The sequence below is a fragment of the Pristis pectinata genome, chromosome 19 (genome assembly GCF_009764475.1).
Source record: "Pristis pectinata isolate sPriPec2 chromosome 19, sPriPec2.1.pri, whole genome shotgun sequence".
Lineage (NCBI taxonomy): Eukaryota > Metazoa > Chordata > Chondrichthyes > Rhinopristiformes > Pristidae > Pristis > Pristis pectinata.
This window is the reverse complement of record NC_067423.1, coordinates 19,266,764-19,287,687: the sequence shown is the minus strand read 5'-3', so window position 1 is coordinate 19,287,687 and position 20,924 is coordinate 19,266,764. Positions and strand designations below refer to the sequence as shown.

The window sequence follows — 20,924 nt, the reverse complement described above, 5'->3', positions numbered from 1 at the left end:
CGAGGGTTAAATCTAGTAATGACCATGTTCACCTAGTACCCATAGTGAAGCACAATGTTGGAGCACAGACACTTAGAAGGTTAACTTGTTCTGCTTGGGTTGAGAGGTGGGCAGAAAGGACGTGGTCAAAACAATTTATAAGGGTTCTATCTTTGAGAGCAACATGTCCTTCACAGCAAAGCCTACACCTTGCTTATGCACTTCCTCTGACCTCTTCCCCTGCCAGATGAATGTGTAATGTTTTCCTTTTAGTGACCCATTTTCAATAAATGTTACCTTATGGAGCATATGTTGTCGAAAAGCTGCAAGGTCCTAATGTTGCAGCTCTTCAGTCTAAGAGCTGCCATCTCTTTTTCATTTCTGGTAGGTTTGGTTTACTCATTCAACAAAAACTCTAAAATTCCATGCACCCAATGAAGCTGTCTAGGTTAAAGTGGAGGTAGATGTGTAAAAGGCCAAAGGCACAAAGATATGAGACTTCTTATACCGTTCCAATGAAACTCAACATAAGCTTGAGGAAGTTCATCTTCTGACTAGGTATCTTATAGTGTTAAACTCTGAAATTTGAATCGAACAATCAGATAATCTGTCTTTACAGTTTGTATCAACGCTGGTCATTTGTGATCAAAGGTCAACAGCCCGTAGTGTTAACTCAATATTTCTCTCTCCACAGCTGCCTGATCTGCTAGATAGTTCTAGCAATTGAAAACAAATAAAACTGCAGATGCTAGAATCTGAAACAAAAACAGAAGATGCTGGAAGAACTCAGCTAGTCAAGCAGCATCTGTGGAAAGAGAAACCATTTAACATTTTTGGTTCAGGGACCTTTTCCCTTCAATAATTTATATGTTTGTTTTAAAAGTTAGCATTACATTTCCTTTCAGGAAGTGCATTGCTGATTACAACAACTTTTGTAAAATATTTCTCCTTATTTTGCTTCTGGTGAGACTGGGAATTCTATTGATGTGACAAGTTCTTGATCAGACACTCTTGAATTATTGATTTAATTATTTGGGTTATTATGGTGAGAAAAATTGTGCAAAATGTGCAATTAAGAAAATAACTGCAGAAGATTGCATTCATCTTTTTGTATTCTGAATACAATCAAGCTTCTTCTGTTTTGCAGTTTGCAATGAGGTAGACCAATGGCCAGCACCAGTCCCTGGAAAAACACTTAGCCTTCCTGTCATGGGAGTGGTTATTCAGGTACGAATGGACAGGACTTGAGAACATGGATGTTTGATGTTTAGTGGAGGGAAGACCAAATGTATTGTTCTTCTTTGAAGCACAAAAGCATAAGAAGAGATATTGTGTCATGCTCTTTGAAACAAAAAAATCCATCTTTTTGTGGTGGATTTGAATCTAGTGTTCCTGAGGTGAAAGGCCAATATTTTCTTTCACCTCCCTGCTTGAACTTCATTATAGGAATGTGCATTGGAATTTACTTCTGACGTGCAGGATTTCTAACTCCTCTTATTTCTCCCCTTTGGAATTCTTTAATCTGCATTTGAGTTTGTGGTCTCAGCAGTTCTAAGATTTTGTTCAACTCCCTACAGGAGAGAGAATACATATATACATATTGTTGGGTATGATTCATTGACATTCTTTCCAGTTTGACTACATTAAAATGAAATTTCAACAATTCCATGACACTTGGCTCCTTGTCAGGTACTTACTGCCATTGTCATCTTTGTAATGCAGCATAGTAGTGAGAATTTCTGTTCATGTCAATTTTGGTTCAAGATGCTTGAAGGACACATGTTTTGGAAATGGAAACCAGAGTTCTGCTTAAGACAGGTGAAACATTTTAGAGGCTTCTTGTGAGAATTAAATAAATAGAATATATTGTAGATCTGTTTGCCTATGCTATTAATCTTTTTCTGTGTGCCCGACCTTCCACCATCAGAAGTTGTCAATTGGAGTAAAATAAGATGCCTCATATGGTCCAATTAATCCTTTCTAAATTGTGGGATTTTAAGTGACTTGAGGGAAAAAAGGGAATACATAAATTCATGAGTGAAGTAAGCTTTTGAAGGAAGAACAGTATTGGACAGTTTTTCCTCATGATTGCAAGCCAGTGTACTTGTTTACATAAAAAAATCCTGTTACAGATAAAGAGTGAATTGTAACAAAGGCATGTGAATTCTTGAATAGTTTAGAAGTTATGCAAACATTATTTTTATGTATTTAGGATTGTTTCCTTTGCCTGCACAACTACAGGTACGGATTCCATCCAAGAATGACAAAATTGGAACAAGCCCTCTCAAACAATCCAATCAGGAGGTATGGCAAAAGTGCACACTATTATTATCTATTCTGATGACTTGCCTCCACACTTTCTACTTGGGGTAGTTTTGATGGTAAATCTATTAAAATTGTTTAGCTTGCAGGACAGGATTGGCCAGAGTAGTGCCAGTTGAGTTTTAACCCAAATGGATACATAAAGCATGGAGCAGGAGCAAAGTGTTTATAAACCCCTTTAGCATAGTTACAATTCTTGAGGTATTTGCAGGAATATCATCAGAAAAGTTTCCTACTAAAACTCTTGGGGGCATGTTATGATGGGTAGAAGCTTGGTTAGTGGTAGGTTTTTTAGAGTGCCGAAACAGAATGGAGAGGCAAAATGACAAAAAAGTTTAGGAGAAAAATCTACAATTTAGGCAGCTTCAGGAATGGCTGTTAATAACAAAACCACAGAAAATGGGGATGTGCTCGAGGCTGGAATTAAAGGAATATTGAGTTCTTAGATTGTTGTAGAGGTTACAGAGAAAGGAACCAGTGAGATCATGATTGACTAAAAAGGATGTGAATTTTAAAATCGAGGCATTAGCAATACAAGATGCAGACAGAAATGGTAGATATGAACTCAAATTTTATGGATTGAGGAATGTGAAAGATCAGTCAGAAGAGGATTTGAATAGTTGAGTCTGCAGATAATAAAAGCACAAATGAAGGTTTCTGCAGCAGGTGAGCTAAGCCAGGGATGGCAGTGGATGATGTTTTGGAGCTGGCTGGTGATGGAGAATGTTAGGGATTGATAGCTCGGTTCACATTCAAATGGGATGCAAAAGTTGCAAGTAGTTTGATTCAGTCTCAAGTCAGTTGCCAGGGAGAGTGGTGGAGCTGGTGCCCAAGGAACATAGTTGTGTTGGTGATTAAACACAATTGCTTTGTTCTTTTCAATATTTAGAACATAGAACAGTACAGCACTGGACAGGCTATTCAGCCTACGATGTTGTGCCAATCTTGATGCCAATTTATATTAAATGTCCTCTTCCTATACATCATCCATATTCCTCTATTCCCTCCATGTGTCTATCGAAAAGCCTCTTAAACTCCACCAAACCTCCTGCTTCTACTACTGCCCCGGTAACCCATTCCAGGCATATACCACTCACACTGTGTAAAATAAAACTTGATCATAATGCCTTTAAACTCCAGCCCCCTCCCCCTCCCCGCCAACCTTAAAAAGCATGTCCTCTGGTATCTGATATTTCTATCTTGGGGAAAATATTCTGACTGTCTACCCTATCTATGCCTCTCAAATTTCAAAAACCTCTATCAGGTCTCCCCTGAGCCTCTGATGCTCTAGGGAGAATATCCCAAATTTGTCCAACCTTTTCTGATAGCTCATACCCTCTAATCCAGGCAGCATCCTGGTAAATCTCCTCTGCACCCTTTCCACAGTCTCCACATCCTTCCAATAATGGGGTGACCAGAACTTCACACAATACTCCAAGTGTGGTCTGACTAAAGTTTTATAGAGCTACAGCATGATTTCCTTACTCTTATACTTAACACTCCTACCAATGAAGGCAAGCATGCCATACGTCACCTTTACCACCTTAGCCACTTCCTGTGAACTATGGAATTGGACCCAAAGATCCCTCTGTATTTCAATGCTGTTAAGGGACCTACCATTAATTATACTTTCTCCTTTCATTTGACCTCCCAAAGTACAACACCTCATTTGCCCAGATTAAACTCCATCTGCCACTTTTCTGCCCACACTGTAACTGATCTATATCTTGTTGTATTCTTTGATAGTCCTTTACATTGCCCACAACTGCACGAATCTTGGTGTCATCTGCAAAGTTGCTAATTGACCCATCTACATTTTCATCCAGATCACTGAGATACATCACAGGTCCCAGCACCAGTCCTTGCAGAACACTGCTGGGCACGAACCTCCAGCCAGAATAGCAGCATTCCACCCCTACTCTGTCTTCTATGGGTAAGACAGTTCCAAATCCAAACTTGCAGTTCACCTTGGATCCCATGCATCTTTATCTTCTGAATCAACCTACCACAAGGGACCTTATCAAATGCCTTAAAGTCCACTGCCTTCCCCTCATCAAGCACCTTTGTCACCTCCTCAAAAAAACTCAAGTTTGTAAGGCATGACCTGCCCCACACAAAGCCACGATGACTGTCCCCAAACAGGTCACGGCTTTCCAAATGCGCACAAATCCTATCTCTAAGAATTCTCTCCAATAGCTTCCCTACCACTGACACGAGGCTCACTGGCCTATAATTACCTTTCCCATTCACCCTTTTGAACAAGATTTGCTACTCTCCAGTCCTCCGGGACCTTGCCTGTTGCTGGTGAGGATACAAAGATATACAAATCTCCTCACTTGCTTCTTTCAATATTCTGGGATATATGCCACTTGGGGACTTATCCACCTTAATGCTTTTCAGAAGACCCAGTACTGCCTCCTTGATCTCAAAAGGTCCCAGCACATTAGCATGCTCCACTGTTTTCACTATCCTCCAAATCCTTCTCCTCAGTAAATACTGACACAAGGTACTCATTTAGCACCTCAGCCACTTGTTCTGACGCCAAGCACAAATTCCCTCAGTTATCCTTAAGTGGATCTACCCTCTCCTTAATTATCCTTTTTTTCTTAATGCAAATATAAAATGCCTTGGGATCCTCCTTGATCCTGTTCGCCAAGGACATTTCATGGCGCCTTTTGGCCTTCCTAATTGCCTGCTTGAGCACTTTCCTGCTATCTTTATATTCCATAAAAGCCCAGTCTGACTTTTAGCTTACTAATCTTTACATATGCTTCCTTTTTCTTCCTGACTAAACTTAGGACCTCTCGCGTCATCCAAGGTTCCCTTACCCACAGGAACACCTATCTGCATCCCACTATCGAGTCCGCTATCACTATCACTGTCTGACTTCACCCTTGCCTTCTTTGCCTCAGAGCCAGGCATGGTGCCACTGACCTGGCTACTGCTGCTGGCCTCTGAAGGGCATTCTCCACCACCCCCCCCCACCCCCCCAACAGTATCCAAAGAGGTACAGTATACCCATTACTGAGGGGAATTGCCACAGGGGAACCCTGCCCTGTCTGCCTTGTCCCCTTACTAAAGGTCATCACCTTACTAAAGGTCTCATCTCTGATGTTCTCAGTGTGCCAGATGATCTTGAGTACTTCCATCTGCACCACCAGTTCCTTGACCTGGTCTGTCCGGAGCTGCAGCTGGATGCACTTTCCACAGATGTAGTCATCAGGGAGACTGCAAAGTTCATAGACTTCACACATCTTGTAGGAGGAACATTCCACTCTCCTGATTGCCATTTTGTCTATATTAAGTCAAAGATTACCAGGAAAATAAAAACCTTATCTGCTCCTCACTTGCTGAGTACTGTGGCAGGATTAATGAGTACTGTGGCAGGAGCCAAAGCTTGTACAAAGAGTGATACAGTGTTCAGTGAAGGAAAATGAAAGGGCCATCTGAGATACAAAGATATTCAGTAGCAAACTAAAACTGTGATGCATGAGATAAAAAGCAATATGTAAATGAGGATATTTATGAGAAAACATAACACACAATTTCAATATAGTCAGAAGATTTGAGCAATATTCTAATCTGCATGGTATGTAAAGCATTATGCATGTTGGAATTAGTAATGATGTGATAGGCCCAAATCTGTGCAATCTAATTTCCTGGCAAACCACCATGTAAACAATGGGCCAGTTTGTGCCAGATTTGCCCTTTTATGTTCAAGGGGATGCAGATCATAAACAAAGTCACCATACAACTCCAAAAGCCAAAGAGACAGTAAGTGGTGATCATCTAAAGCACTCATGGTGACGGCCGGGAAATGTTGGAAACATTCAGCAAGTCAGGTAGCTTCTGTAGAAAGAGAAACAGAATTAATCTTTCAGGGCTAAAGACCCTTTGTCAGAACTGGATAGAAGATTGGCTAATAAGAAGCAGAGGAGGTATAAGTGGGTCTTTTTACAGTTAGCATTATGTAATAAGTGGTCTGCTGGGGTCTTGACTTCTAACAATTCATATAAATGATTTGGATGGAGGCACTAAAGTTATGTCACGAAGTTAGGCAGTTAAGAGGATGTAAGGAGACTACAAAGGAAGAATGTTAGAATTGGTAATCCTGGATCTTGTACACAAGTGAGCAGACATATAACTGGCAAATGGAGTATAAAGTGGGTCAATCTGATGTGGTCAATTTTGGCAGGAAAAATAAAACAAAACATTTCTAAATAGTGAGAGATTGAGGATTTCTGAGATGCGGAGGGATTGCTGTGTCCTCATACATAATCTACAAAAGGCTCATAGGCAGGTACAGCAACTAGGAAAGCTAGCAGAATATCATTGTTTATTTCAAGAGGGATTAAATAGAAAAAGAAGCAGGTTAAGCTTCAGAGAAAGTACACATCTGGAGCACAGTGTATAGTATCGGTCTCATTATTTAAGGAAAGACGTTAATGTGCTGCAATCAATTCAGAGAACATTTGTTAGACTAATACCTGGAATGAGCAAGTTGTTTTATAAGAAAAAGTTGGACAGATTTGATTTGTATCGACAAGAGTTTAGAAGAGTAAGAGGGAATTTAAGTGAAATATGTAAGATTCTAAGAGGTCTTGACTGGGTGAATACCGAGGTGATGTTTCCTCTTGTGGGAGGATGTTATAGAACGAGTCATTGTAATTTTAAACTTTTTGAAACTTTTGCCCTCAAAGAGAGTTGGATTAAAAAAAACAGAAAATGGCCAGTCAGTATACATGGAGAGAGATAAAGCTTTATGGTTTTAAGTCAAAAGAAACCCTTTCACGTGAATGTCATCTTTCTGAAATGTTAACTCTTTCTCTCTCCACTGATGTTATCTGATCCCTAGAATATTTCTTGCATTTTCTAATTTTACTTTATACTCGTATCTGGGCTTGAGGTAGGGTGAATTGCTCAATGCAGGGATTTCAGATACCATGCAGTCTGGGATTCAGTATCCAGAAATTAGGAATGTTAAAGCAGATTAGCAGTAATGTTCAGGAAAGAAAAAATGGGCAATTTTTAAAAGGACTAGATGAGAATTACAATTTATAAATTACATGACTGTTGGGGATGGAATAATAGTTAAGACACTGAGGAATAGTGTGGAAGGGTAAGGTTGATGCATCAAAATCATCATTCTCTGATCAGAATACAGTATTCACCAGCTGGAAATTATTTCTGGATACTGAATCCCAGAATGCATGGTATCTGAAAAACTGTGATGAAGGATGCTGAGGGAGATATTTGTTAACAATCACATACATTTTTAGTGATTTGTATGTGCATGTTGTACTCTGTGTCTGGACTTCAGCTCTGGTGACTTAAATGTGATCAAATTTGGAAGTGGAGTAGAACCTATATACTGTATTGGATGTGGTGAAGGATGTTGGATCCAGACTTTAGAGATATGCATTATCTCTAATAATTTTTTTTACATCCTTTTCCACACTTGTATTACAATTGTATTATTTTGAACATTGAATAATTTTGTTTTTTCTCCCTCAGAACCTGCTCCCGGCACCAATGGTCATTCCTACAGTAAATGAGCTGGATCTCTTCAGGCAAGAGCTCTTCAGTGTATTGAGTGAACTTCATTAAATATGTGCCTAAATTTTGATGCTGTGGTATAAATATCTTGTAAATATTGACTGTGAAAAATTTGTTGGTGACCTTAAAAAGAAAAGCCCATAATACTAGAGAAACAAAGGACTGCAGATGCTGGAATCGAGATGAAAAAAACAACAAGATGCTGGAGGAAGATGCCTGACCTGCTAAGTTCCTCCAGCATCTGATTCTGTCCCCATCCATCTAGATGAAGGATAATTTACTGAACAACATAAGGTCCTTGGGATCTGGGAGGAAACAAGAACACATGGGAGGAACCCACATAGTTATAGGAAGAGAGTGCAAACTCCACACAGACAGAGCAGAGGTCAGGATTGAACCTGGTTTACAGAAGTTGTGGACAGCTGTGCTGCCAGCAGCACCATTATGCTGCCCTAAAAGCCACCTTGAACTGTGGCAAGCAAATATTTCCTCAATTGTTAATTAATTTCTTTTGGAATGATTAAACTAATAATAATAATAAACTAAATAATATAGTGAAGCATATGGATACTTTAAGAGCTGAACAGATGTGTTTTAGAAAGAGAAATTGTAACTTGTAAAAGGAAAATCTATTCAGAATATTGGGAACTACTTAGACACAGTAGCTTTTTACTTGACCTTGCTTAAATTATTTGCTTGCTCCAACCTAATCTATTTCACTAATGAATTCTTTGTGTGATAGATGTTTCCAACAAATCCTGATTCACATCCAAATGGTTTGGGAGCTGATGTTGCTTGGAGAACCAGTAATTGTTATGGCAACATCTCCCACAGTTTCTTCGGAAACTGTGCTGGCACTCATCAGGTGAGTTGAGAATGGTCTACAGTAAATTTGTTATGGCTCGAGCAACATTTTTAAGGTGTTTTTGTACTCTGAACTTCAACTTTGGGGAGATGGATTAATTAACTGAAGATAAAATTTGGCTTTGGCACTATTCAGTTAGACTAAAGGTTATGCAGGATTAAACTAGACTGTTTTGATTCAATTTGATCTTGGCTCCCTGACCCTGCAACCTCTGAAGGTAAACAATTCCATTAGCCAACGTCTCCTTCAATGAAGTAACGTCATCTATATCTCTACCTATTTCAGCCCATACTTTTTCCATTTTCCTCCTGTCAGATTTGATATCCTTGGTTGGTCCACTAAAGCTGATGGACCAGATGAAGAAGAAATCCAGATGGAGTGTCTTGACCCGAAACATCAACTATCCATTTCCCTCCACATATGCTGCTTGACCTGCTGAATTCCTCCAGCATCTTGTTTGTTGCTCCAGATTCCAGCATCTGCAGTCTCTTGTGTCTCCATTGAATTTGGATGATCAGCCATGATTATATTGAAAGGTGGAGCAGACTTGAGGGCCCAAATGTGTAGTCCTACTCCTGATTTCCATGTTTTTAAACATTCATTCTCTCCTGCAGTGGTGTACAATGACTGCAGTGTGTGCCATCTACAAATACTCTGTAGTTACTTGTCCTGCCTATTCTGATAGGTTCCCCCAAATTAGCAATCTCAAGAAGGAAAGTGGTAGCAAGGGAGTGGGAGCATTACCACCTTGGTTTCCTCTCCAAGTTGCATACCATCCTGATTTGGAAATACATCATTAATCATTAAATTATACTAATCAGAATCCTGAAATTAATTACCGAGTCTACTATGGGAGTACTTTCACCACAAGGACTACAGCATTCAAGATAGTGGCTCACTACTAGCTGTTAAGGAGAATGAGTTGCTATGTGAATTTAATTGAATAGGTCTGTTAAAGAGTAGGTGCAGCCTCCTTCTGCACAACTATTCCGATCATCTTCTGAAAGTTATTATTAAATCTGCTTCCACTGCCCTTTAGGCAGTGCATTCCAGATCAAAATATCCTGATTTATTTGAAAAAGGTGAATTGCACAGCTTTAAGGCTTGTCCACATCTCCACACCTGGAAAGGTCTTTGTTTTTGTCTGCCAGTATGATCACCGTCATCATCATCATCATTCACCTCCAGCTACAGTAGCAGTACTGGGGCAAAGGATCCTCTCTCATGATGAATTTCTTTGTAGCTTACAGCAGATGGTAGCAAAGTGTGAAGCCTTCTCTGGGGAATATGTGGTGCAGCCCGTGAGCAATCCAAACAACAGTGTTTCATCTTTTGGAGCCGAATGGCGCACTTCACTCAGCCCCAAGGAGCATTGTAGCTATGCTTGTAATTTCAGTGTACAATAAGACCAGGTGCCTGGATTGGAATGGGAGACCAAGGATAGAGGAAATAACTTCTCCCAAAAGCTACTCATTTGTTCCTCCAGTGCAGCAGCTGAAATAAAGTCAAACGGTCATAGAGTTGTACTGCACAGAAGCAGGACCTTTGGCCCACCACATCCATGTCAACCACTTTATCCATCAACACTAATCTTATTTGCCTGCATTAGGTCCTTATTCTTTATTGCCTTGCCTATTCAAGCGTCTGTATAAATGCCTTTTAAACAAAGTAATTGCATCTGATTCCACCACCTCCTCTGACAGTGTGTTCCAGATATCAACCACTCAGTGTAAAAAAGAAGTACCTTCAGATCCACTCTAAAACTTCTTCCTCTCACTTTAAACCTATGTCCTCTAGGTTTTGATACCCCTACCATGGGAAAGAGATTTTGCCAACCTACCAATCTATGCCTCTCATAAGTTTATTTACTTCTATCAGATCACCCATCAGTTTTCTTTGCTTCAGGGAAAACAAGCCTATCCAATTTTTCCCAATAATTAACCTCCTCAATCCAGAAAGCATCCTGGTGAATCTGCTCTGAATTCTCTCCATGTGGCACAAGTTCTGGACTAAGTTATTCTGGCAATGAGCATCCTGAAGATATGGCTTTTACATTAAGTATGCTTTGTTGATGATATCACAACATCTGTATGTTCAGGGAGTAATGAACTTTGCAGTTTATAAAGAGCTCCAGATTCAGAAGCTTCAGGAAACCTACAATCTTGGTACATCAGCTCTCTGTTCAAGATGAAGGAAGCTAACTCCCTTCTCAAGTAGGGAGCATTGCTCTTGTTTGATGTGCCACAGTGAGAAGCCTATGATAAGTAAAAACTGATATGAATTGGTTACTGCACACTGGAATAATCTAAGGACTAAAATATTCAGGGTGACTCTGCTTGTGGAAGGATTCAGGTCTCAGTCATCACTTCTGTAGAAAATGTTAGCTTCTGAGTGCAGAGCTTCTTGTTGGTCTGAGTGTGGCTCCCAGAGAATCTGAGGATGGGCTATCACATCTCGAGCCCTTCTGCGCTTCCTCTGTTCAACTTCTCTGGTAGGTCTTCCTTCCCTCACCACCTAGCGAAATGTTAATGTCGATGCTGGACGCCCAAAAGAACTGCATTCTGAGCAGTATAAAAGGCAATCTTGAGCTAAGTCTTTATTCAGACCCAGAGTGTGACCTACAGCTAGAGTCTTCTGCTCTGTGGACTGAAGTGACCTCCGCTCCAGCTAACTCTCCAACAGACCTCCCCAACAGGTGATGATCTATTTTATATGCTTGCAAGCTTAGGACATGCTGCTGGTGTTGAGTTCCTTTCCTGTGCATGGTTTGTACCAGATCTTAACTATGTTTTCATCATTCGATTTTTCTGGGTAGCTGGCAGTTGAGCAGCATATGTGAATTGAGGTCAATTGTATATACTCCACATGCAGTGTATGGTATATCATGTGCACAGAAGTGACCAGATCAATATAATAGGTGGGCTGTAAGGTCACAATTGTGATATGTGATACTTGGAAATAAATTATGTAGTATTCAGAACATGTGCTTTGTAATTAATTTTTAGCTCTTTGTCTCAATGACTTCTTGTACCCTCAAGATCACTGTTAGCAGTAAATACTACAAACTGAATAAGCAAAAGTAAAGTGTGCCCGCTGACTACCATATATTCCACATCTTTTGGTGAATCTCTCCATACAATTCTTTACATGCAATATATACCTCAGCAAGGGACACAGTACTCTGTATATTTGCTTTTTCTTGTAGCTGCATTGCACCCCTGAAATACTGCTGTGACTATCGGCCTTACTTTACCATCCATGACAATGAATTTAAGGAGTATACAACGCGAACGCAGGCACCGTAAGTTAAAGCAGTAAGAGAATACTTTTACCTGGGTGTGTTGAAGTTGTGGGTTGGAGTCTGACAGTTTGCATATTGAAATGAAAATTCCCATCTGTTATAACAGTAAGGGAATTTCTTTGCCTTTCTCATGAGCACAGTAAAATGCTACGCAAAATGAACAAGAGCAATGCAAAGAAATTCCTTTGTTGTGTAAGTTTCAGCAGATGCAAACGTGCTAAATACCATGTTGTTCCCAGTCAATTGATCTGAAGCCCTGAGGGGAGCCTGAGCCTGAATTACATGTCATACTCAGGAAGACAACAGTGACACCTTTTTTAATTTTCTTTAATCTTGCATGTGGAACCACGGAATAACTATAAAGCAAAAGAGAGGCTTGCATTTCAATGGCAATTGCCACATTAAAATGTCCCAAACTACAATCAATGAAATACTGTATCTTTTGAATAGTAGTCACAGTTGCACTGTAGGAAACGTCATCCAATTTTAGAACAAGGTCCCATAAACAGCATTAAAATCAGTGAGAAAATCATATGGTGTTTAATGATGATCTTTGAGGCATGACTAATGGCCTGGACACCAGAGAAGGCCAGTCCTTTTTTTAATATATAGAGTATCACATGATCCAGTAACACTAACTGAGACTACAGAAGATGCCACAGCTTAACATTTTGTAGAGCAGTTTGAGAGTATTGCCTTTTGATGATGAAGCAATTATTACTGCTTCTCCAACAGTGCAGCGGTTTCAATAGTCCAGTGCTTCCATGGCACTGCATTGGATCTTATAAATTCCAAAAGGAATTTAGTCTTGAATAAATGGGTAATAAGAGTTAGATAAATAAATGGGGACCAAAGAAATAGTATGGAGACTAATTAATCAGTACTTTTGCAGCTGGGAAATTGAGACTACAGTGGCATGCAAAAGTTTGGGCACCCATGGTCAAAATTTCTGTTACTGTGAATAGCTAAGAAAATAACGATCAGATAATGATCCTAAACACACCTCAAAATCCACAATGGACTACCTCAAGAGGCACAAGCTGAAGGTTTTGCCATGGCCCTCACAGTCCCCCGACCTAAACATCATCGAAAATCTGTGGATAGACCTCAAAAGAGCAGTGCATGCAAGACGGCCCAAGAATCTCACAGAACTAGAAGCCTTTTGCAAGGAAGAATGGGTGAAAATCCCCCAAACAAGAATTGAAAGACTCTTAGCTGGCTGCAGAGTGTTTACAAGCTGTGATACTTGCCAAAGGCAGTGTTACTAAGTACTGACCATGCAGGGTGCCCAAACTTCTGCTTTGGGCCCTTTTCCTTTTTTGTTATTTTGAAACTGTAAAAGATGGAAATAAAAAAGTAATCTTGCTTAAAATATTAAAGAAATGTGTCATCTTTAACTTTATGCCTTTTGAAAATCTGGTCATCTTTTACTCGCTTAGCTATTCACAGTAACAGAAATTTTGACCAGGGGTGCCCAAACTTTTGCATGTGACTGTATGTATATTGAAGTAAGGTAATTGCCTTCATGTTGCTTGCCCAATCTGTCAGCATACTGTTCATGTTTTATTTTGCTAAAATGTAAAGCTGTTTCATTTTGCAGACAAGAGAAAATGTTCAGGCTTAATACAATAAACTATCATAAAAGAATGAATCTGCTGTTCCTTCTCAGAAGTCTATTTATCTGAAAAAAAATCTTAACTTGCATTCTACATTCCAGACATCTGATTTTGGGTATTCAGTGTGTGTTTTCTCAATTTCCAATGAGAAAGGCTGGGCTGTTCACATAACCCCCGGCGAGGATCATGAGGCAGGAACTGCACAGTTATGAAGTGTTTATGAGGTGTTTATCAATGGCCAGGACAGAAATTTGAATTGCTAATTTTTAATGCCTAATTTATAAGTAGTTTAACTACCGTTTGTCTTATTTAATAATGTTTAAATATACATCACTGTTAACACCATTATTAAAAAACAACTTTGTTGCTAAAATACTTTAAAAAAATCAATAATTGTAATACATATTCATTTTTATTAATCCTCAGACTCATGAAAATGTTTGAATATGGCCTTTTGTGAAACACAAAGGTGTCATGTTTCATGTGGAAATGTAAGAGGGTAATGAGTTTAATGGGGAGCAGGTAGATGAGTTATTATAAAACAATGTAATAGACCTGTGATTTGGTGGAAGCTGATGGGGATAATAGTTCAATGCTTGAGATTAAAACAAAAATCTTAAGACCTTCTTATGGTGGATGTTGAAGGTGAGGGTGGAAATAGTGAGCTGAGGTTGCTGCTTATAAACAAAAGGAGTTTAGGATTGTTCTGCCCTGCAAGATAGCCATAGAGTTGCAGGAAGATTTGGCTATATAAGGGAAAAATGATTACCAATTCCATTACAACCTATTTAGAATGATGAGTCTTTACTTAGAACATCAATTATCAAAATCTAATACTGTCAATAGCATTTTCAAATATTCAAGTATTCAATCATATTCTTATCATAGGTGGCTAGACTATAATTGCATTTGCCTTATTAGCTCTTCCTGCGAATTACATCCTTAGAATACATGTGTAGCTACTGAAAATCTGATGAGGGCAGTTCAGATGTCCTCCAGTGATGCCCTTAAGAAGTTGTAGGTTGTGTTGTTTGCATATCAGTGTACCATCACTGGATGGCCTTCAGGTGTCCAGGCCACCTGGCTGACAAGAAACTGAAATGGAAATGCTGGGGCAACTGCCTATTTAGTTTGCCTACTGCTGGGTAGCTGAGACCCTGAAGACTTTTGCACTGAGGAGTCTTTATTGACAGTCACCTGAGCTTTGCTGAAGTTCTTTATCACTTTATGGAAGATACTGTTAGTGAAATGGCAGCTGCTTGGTGTTCCAATAATTGTTCCATCGAATATGCTTTGCATTCCATAGAACTTGTTTGGGGTTACACGAGACTGTTATAACTCCATTTGAAACTGTGATCTTGTGTATCAAACACTGCATGATGTTGGTTTCCACAAGTTACTCACTACAGTTGAGCATCAGACCCAAGCAGGAGAGGTTGGCTTCCAGACTATCCATTAATCTAAGGGCCAAGCTCCATTTCAAATAATAATTTTCAGGCCAGCTGTCCATGGCACCAACCATTTGTTTTGACTGATTCAACAGTTTCTTTCTAAATTTGGTGCTGCAAAGATTTCCTTTGTCTTCTCTACAGTGTAGCTGGTATGTGTTCTTGCCAACAAGAATTGTTTATGTTATTTCTTGTAGTCCATACCAACTTGGTGCTATGATTTTGTTTGACAGGCCAAATGTTGTTCTCGGAGTGACCAATCCTTTTTTCATCAAAACATTCCAGCACTGGCCACATATTATTCGTCTTGGAGAAATCAAAATGTCAGGTAAGGAAGGAATGATCATTACTGCCTAAATATGTGCAGGGTGCCGTGTTCATGAAAAAGGGGTTGGCTTTGTTTTTTGTTGTTTTTGCTACCCAGTACAAAAGGCATCCAATAAAAGATCCAACATTCTCCCGTTTGTACAACCTTCTTTTCCAAGGTCCCATATTCAAGTGATATCACATTATCTTTCCAAAGGTCTTTAAGTTGCCTCACAAACTTCTGAGCTGGAAAAGATGTCTGTTTTACACAGATGTTTTGTTAGACACAGATGTCTGTTTATCTACATCTATTACCTCAGTCGAATGGAATAGTTTTGTTATACACAAACTTCCAGATAATGCAGTTCAAACCATAACCTTCTCTGCATATCTAAATCTATATTTTTTACTTTAGTCTGGTGAAAGTTTTTATGAACATTTATAACATGCTAATACATCCATAAAAATATTAAGTACTGCCTCTCGTTGTATCAGCTGCAATAAGTATTGGGGACAAGAAGCAACAACTCCTTTTTCCCTCGGCACTGAATTCATTTGTGACCAAGTTCTCAAATTTAAGTTCTGTTTGCATTAGACATAATTTGTGATCGCTCTATGCATCAATGGAAACTTTTTTTCAACCCACATCCAACTTACATTAAAGGGATTTAAACTAAATAGCAAGGAGATGGGGATAAGGTGGGGAAGGAGGGTTCAGTTAGAAATTTAAAGGGTTAAAGAAAAAGGACAAGATAATAGGGTAGTCTAGTGTAATATACTGTATGGGTTATAACATGCAGAGTGTGACGGGAAAGGGCAGTTTGTATGTTGGTAATAATGCAACAGTAAATGGAGTCAAGATTGGGTAAAATTATGAAATTCAAAATGAAATCTACACTTAATTCAAAATTAAAATGACAGGATAACAAGATGGATGAAGTTATGGTACAAAGAATGATGTGCCTTAATATCCTTTACAGGTTGCAAGATGACCAAAACTAGAAACTGAATATTCGAGGTTACTTGACATTCAGCAAGGATAAATAGAAGGAATGGAGAGGAATTGAAGGGGTGGGGATTGTGATACCTCTGTTAACTTTAGAACAGTAAGCTCTTGGTTCACATGATCAAGAATTAAAATCAGTTCAGGTGGAGATAAAAAGAGAAGGAGGAGAAAGCACTAGCACCCCATAAAGATACCTAACTGTTGGACAGAGTAGCAACCAAGAAATAATGTAACAAAGATAATGCATTTTGGGCAAATCAAATTAGCAAAGTTCGCCTTCAAGACAAGTTCATGGATTTGTTCAGGAATTTTTCCTAGAATGATATATTATGGATTCACAACACACAAAATGCTGGAGGAACTCAGCAGTTCAGGCAGTGGAGGGAAATAAACAGTTGATGTTTTGGGCCGAGACCCTTCATGAGGACTGGAAAGAAAGAGTGCAGAAGCCAGAATAAAAGAGGAGGGGGAGGGGCATGAATTGGCAGGTGATAGGTGAATCCAGGTGAGGGGGGTAGGCAGGTAGGTGGGGGGGGTGGGGAGAGGGAATGATGCAAGTAGGTAGAAGAGGCAAAGGGATGAACAAGATGGAATCTGATAGAAGAGGACAGTGGACCATGGAATAAAGGGAAAGAGGAGGGGACCCAGAGAAGGAAGGTGTGGGTGATGGGCAGGTCATGAGGCTGGGGGAAATAAAAGATAAGTGGTAAAGGGGCCAGAGGGATAAGGGAAAACCAAGAAGTTGGGGGTAGGTGGGGGGGAAACAGAATTTCTGGAAGTTAGAGAAATTGATGATGCCGTCAGGTAGGAGACTACCAAGATAGAGTATGAGGTGTTGTTCCTCTCATCTCCGTTTAGCCTCAACTTGGCAGTAGAGGAGGCTGTGGACACTTCACATGTCAGTGTGGGAATGGGAAGTGAAATTAAAATGGCTGGCCGGCGGATGGAGCGGAGGTGCTCGACAAAGCGATCCCACAATCTTTGTCAGGTCTCACTGATGTAGAGGAAGCGACACCAGGAGCACAGGATGCAATAAATGACCCTGATGGATTCACACGTGAAGCACTGCCTCGCCTGGAAAGACTGTTTAGGACCCTGAATGGTGGTGTGGGAGGAGGTGTAGGGGCAGGTGTAACACTTAACACGGTTGCAGGAGGGTGTTCAGTGGGGAGGGATGAGCGGACAAGGGAGTTGCGGAGAGAGTGATCCCTGCGGAGAGGTGAGGGGAGGGGAAGATGTGCCTGGTGGTGGGATCCTGTTGGAAAAGGCAGAAGTTGTGGAGAGAGATATGTTGGATGTGGAGGCTCGTGAGGTGATAGGTGAGGACAAAGGGAATGCTATCCTTGTTTTGTTGGTGGGGGAATGGGGTGTGGACAGACATGCGGGAAATGGAGGAGATGCGGATGAGGGCTGCATTGATAGCAGTGGAGGGGAAACCCTGTTTTCCGAAAAAAAAAAGCATATTTTGGATGTTCTGGAATGGAAAGCCTCATCATATGAACAGATGCGGTGGAGCCGGAGCAATTGAGAGAAGAAAATAGCATCCTTACAAGTGACAGGGTGGGAAGAGGTGTAGTCAAGGTAACTGTGGGAGTCAGTGGGTTTATAAAATATGTTGGTAGATAATCTGTCTACCATCAAGAAAGGGGAGAGAGGTGTTGGAGGTGGACCAAGTGAATTTGAGGGTGGGGTGGAAGTCGGAGGCAAAGTTGATGAAATTGACGGGCTCCACATGGGTGCAGGAAGCAGAATCAATACAGTTGTCAATGTAGCAGAGAAAGAATTGGGGAGCGTTACCAGTGTAGGTTTGGAGCATGGATTGTTCCACATAGTCAACGAGAAGGCAGGCAAAGCTGGGGCCCATGCCAGTGCCCATGACTACACCTTTGGTCTAGAGAAAGTGAGCGGAGCCGAAAGAGAAGTTGTTAAGGCTGAGTACCAGTTCTTCTAGACGGAGGAGGGTGGTAGTGGAGGGGAACTGGTTGGGTCTGTTATCAAGAAAGAAGCAGAGACCCTCGAGGCCTTCCTGATGGGGAATGGAAGTATACAGAGTCTGGATGCCCATGGTGAAAATGAGGCAGTCAGGGCAGGGGCACCAATTTGGGAACAGGCTGTTTTAGATTAGTCATAGCTAATGGGGTAGGAAAAATTAATAATTTCATTGTAACAGATCCACTGACACAAAAATGCTCAAATTTTGCTTTCACTTTAAGAATGACGAATTTAAGTATTAAATTTAAATAAATGTATGAGGGGCATTTTGACTAAGATAGATTAAAAGGTGTATTTCCTCAAGACATTGAAGTAGACCATTTGGCCATTAGTCTGTACTGATTTTGAGCAATCCCATCAATCCCAGGCCCCCACTTATTTCCCATTAATCTATTCTCTTACACAGAAGACATGTGGTTGGGCCATAGGGCCTATTTCTGTGCTTTAAGACACTCTCCACACTGTGCCCATTCACATCCCCAGTTCTCCTACAATTCATTACAGGGCAATTTACTGTAGCCAGTGCAACTTGCATGTCTTTGGGACATGGGTGGAAACTGGAGCAACTGTGAAACCCATGCGATCTTCCACACACACAACACTGGAGGCCAGAATCAAATCCGGGTTGCTGGAGCTGTGAGATAGTTGCAGCACTTGAACTGCCATTGTGCCACCCACATGCCATTATGAATATATGCAGAGTCGGATATTTAAAGCTTTGAGGAATTTATAAAGTAGTAACATTCCTTACCTCATTACTGTTTTCTTGTGGTCTGTTGTTACAAGCCCAGGATATTTAGCTCACTAGATTATTTAATGCAAGTTGTGCTTCCATTTTCTCCTCTATTTTATGTGTGACACCTGATGTCATTGGTCAAACATCTAGGCTCATTTAAGCTTCTGAGTTGCATGTTCTATCTTCTCTATAGTTGCCAGAGCTAGAGATTCCACTATCTCATTGTGATTGTGTTTTTCAGGTGATTTACCCAAACAAATAAAAGTGAAGAAATTGATGAAGATTAGGACTCTGGACACAAAACCAGGTACTGGAAGGCTCTCGTTTACTTTAGTATCCTTCTCAATTCATATCTGCAGTTTATTAGATTGAAGAAGGATTATGTGTGTCAGGAGTCCGAAAGTTAAACTAGAAAGGCATGGTGTGTTTCCTTTTGAAGCTTGTATTCAAATCCATTCAGATGCAATAGATAAAATTCTGGGACTGGGTAGTGCAGTGAGACCAATACTATCTTGTTTGCCTGTCAAGCCCCTCCCTGACTGGTCTGCTTTTTTATTGTGTTCTAGTAATTGAACCAACAGGAAACAGAAGAAGTAGAAATGACAATTTGCGGAATATGGCACATCGAACAGTACAGCACAGGAACGGGCCCTTTGGCATACTAATCCCATCTGCCTGTACATAGATCCATATCCCTCCATTCCTTGTATGTTCATATGCCTTTCTAAATTCCTCTAAACATAACTATCATATGTTTCCACCACATCCCCTGGTAATGCATTCCAGGCACTGTTTGCCTGTGATTTTTTAAAAAAACCTTACCTCGCACATCTCCTTCAAACTTTCCCTCTTTCACCTTAAAGCTATGCCTTTTAGTATTTGATATTTCCACCCTGGGAAAAAGACTCTGACTATCTACCCTATCCATGTCTCTCATAATTTTATAAACTTCTATTGGGTCTCCCCTCAGCCTCTGATGTTCCAAAGACAATACAAGTTTGTCCAATCTCTCCTTATAGCTAATACTCTCTAATCCAGGCCAGATCCTGCTGACACAAGAGTTTGTAGATGCTGGAATCTAGAGCAAAACACAAGATGCTGAAGGAATTCAGCGCGGCAGGCAGTATCTGTGGAGGGAAATGGACAGTCGACATTCCGGATTGAGACGCTTCATTTGGACTGAAAGATAGAGGGGAGATAGCCTGTACAAAAAGGTGGAGGGAAAGGGGGTAGCAAGAGCTAGCAAGTGATAGGTGGATCCAGGTGAGCAGGGGTGATAGGCAGATGGAGGAGGGGAGATTGGAAATAGCGACAGAAACTGGGAGGTGATAGGTGGAAATGACAAAGGGCTGAAGATGATGGAATATGAAGCATGGAATTAAGTGAGCGAGGTGGGGAAGGCAGATGGGAACAGTGGGGGAGGGGAACCAGTGGGAGCAGGGGAAAGAAACAGAGTAATGGGGGCTGCAGTGAGTGTAGGAAGAACTGGGTAGATCAGGAGGAGAGAGAAAGGGGACAGAAGAGGAACAGTTTAAATGCAAACTAGAGGAACAGCACCTCATAATCCGCCTGGGTAGTCTACAACCCGATGGCATGAACATTGAATTCTCCAACCTTTGGTAAACTGCTGAAAAGCAGCCATTCACAGCTCAATGCCATTTGTCTGTTAGCCGATTTTAGTTTCAGACTTGGACTTTATCTTTTCTAACTTTTACTTACAATTATGTTATGTGGTACTTCATTCAAGCAATAAAATTAAGTTTGTTGGACATAATTTGTCTTAAATAAAACTCTTAC

General features: G+C 40.4%; 1 protein-coding gene across 1 annotated transcript in view; it reads left to right on the top strand.

Annotated features, from left to right (window-relative positions):
* The window catches only part of dennd6b (DENN/MADD domain containing 6B), a 62,088-nt gene that overhangs the window by 21,632 nt on the left and 19,532 nt on the right, over positions 1-20,924 (top strand). The window contains exons 7-13 of the mRNA XM_052033810.1: positions 1,127-1,206; positions 2,221-2,283; positions 7,816-7,871; positions 8,600-8,722; positions 11,928-12,023; positions 15,321-15,415; positions 19,369-19,434. Of these exons, the coding sequence (XP_051889770.1) occupies positions 1,127-1,206; positions 2,221-2,283; positions 7,816-7,871; positions 8,600-8,722; positions 11,928-12,023; positions 15,321-15,415; positions 19,369-19,434 (579 nt within the window). The remainder of the gene's footprint in view (positions 1-1,126; positions 1,207-2,220; positions 2,284-7,815; positions 7,872-8,599; positions 8,723-11,927; positions 12,024-15,320; positions 15,416-19,368; positions 19,435-20,924) is intronic.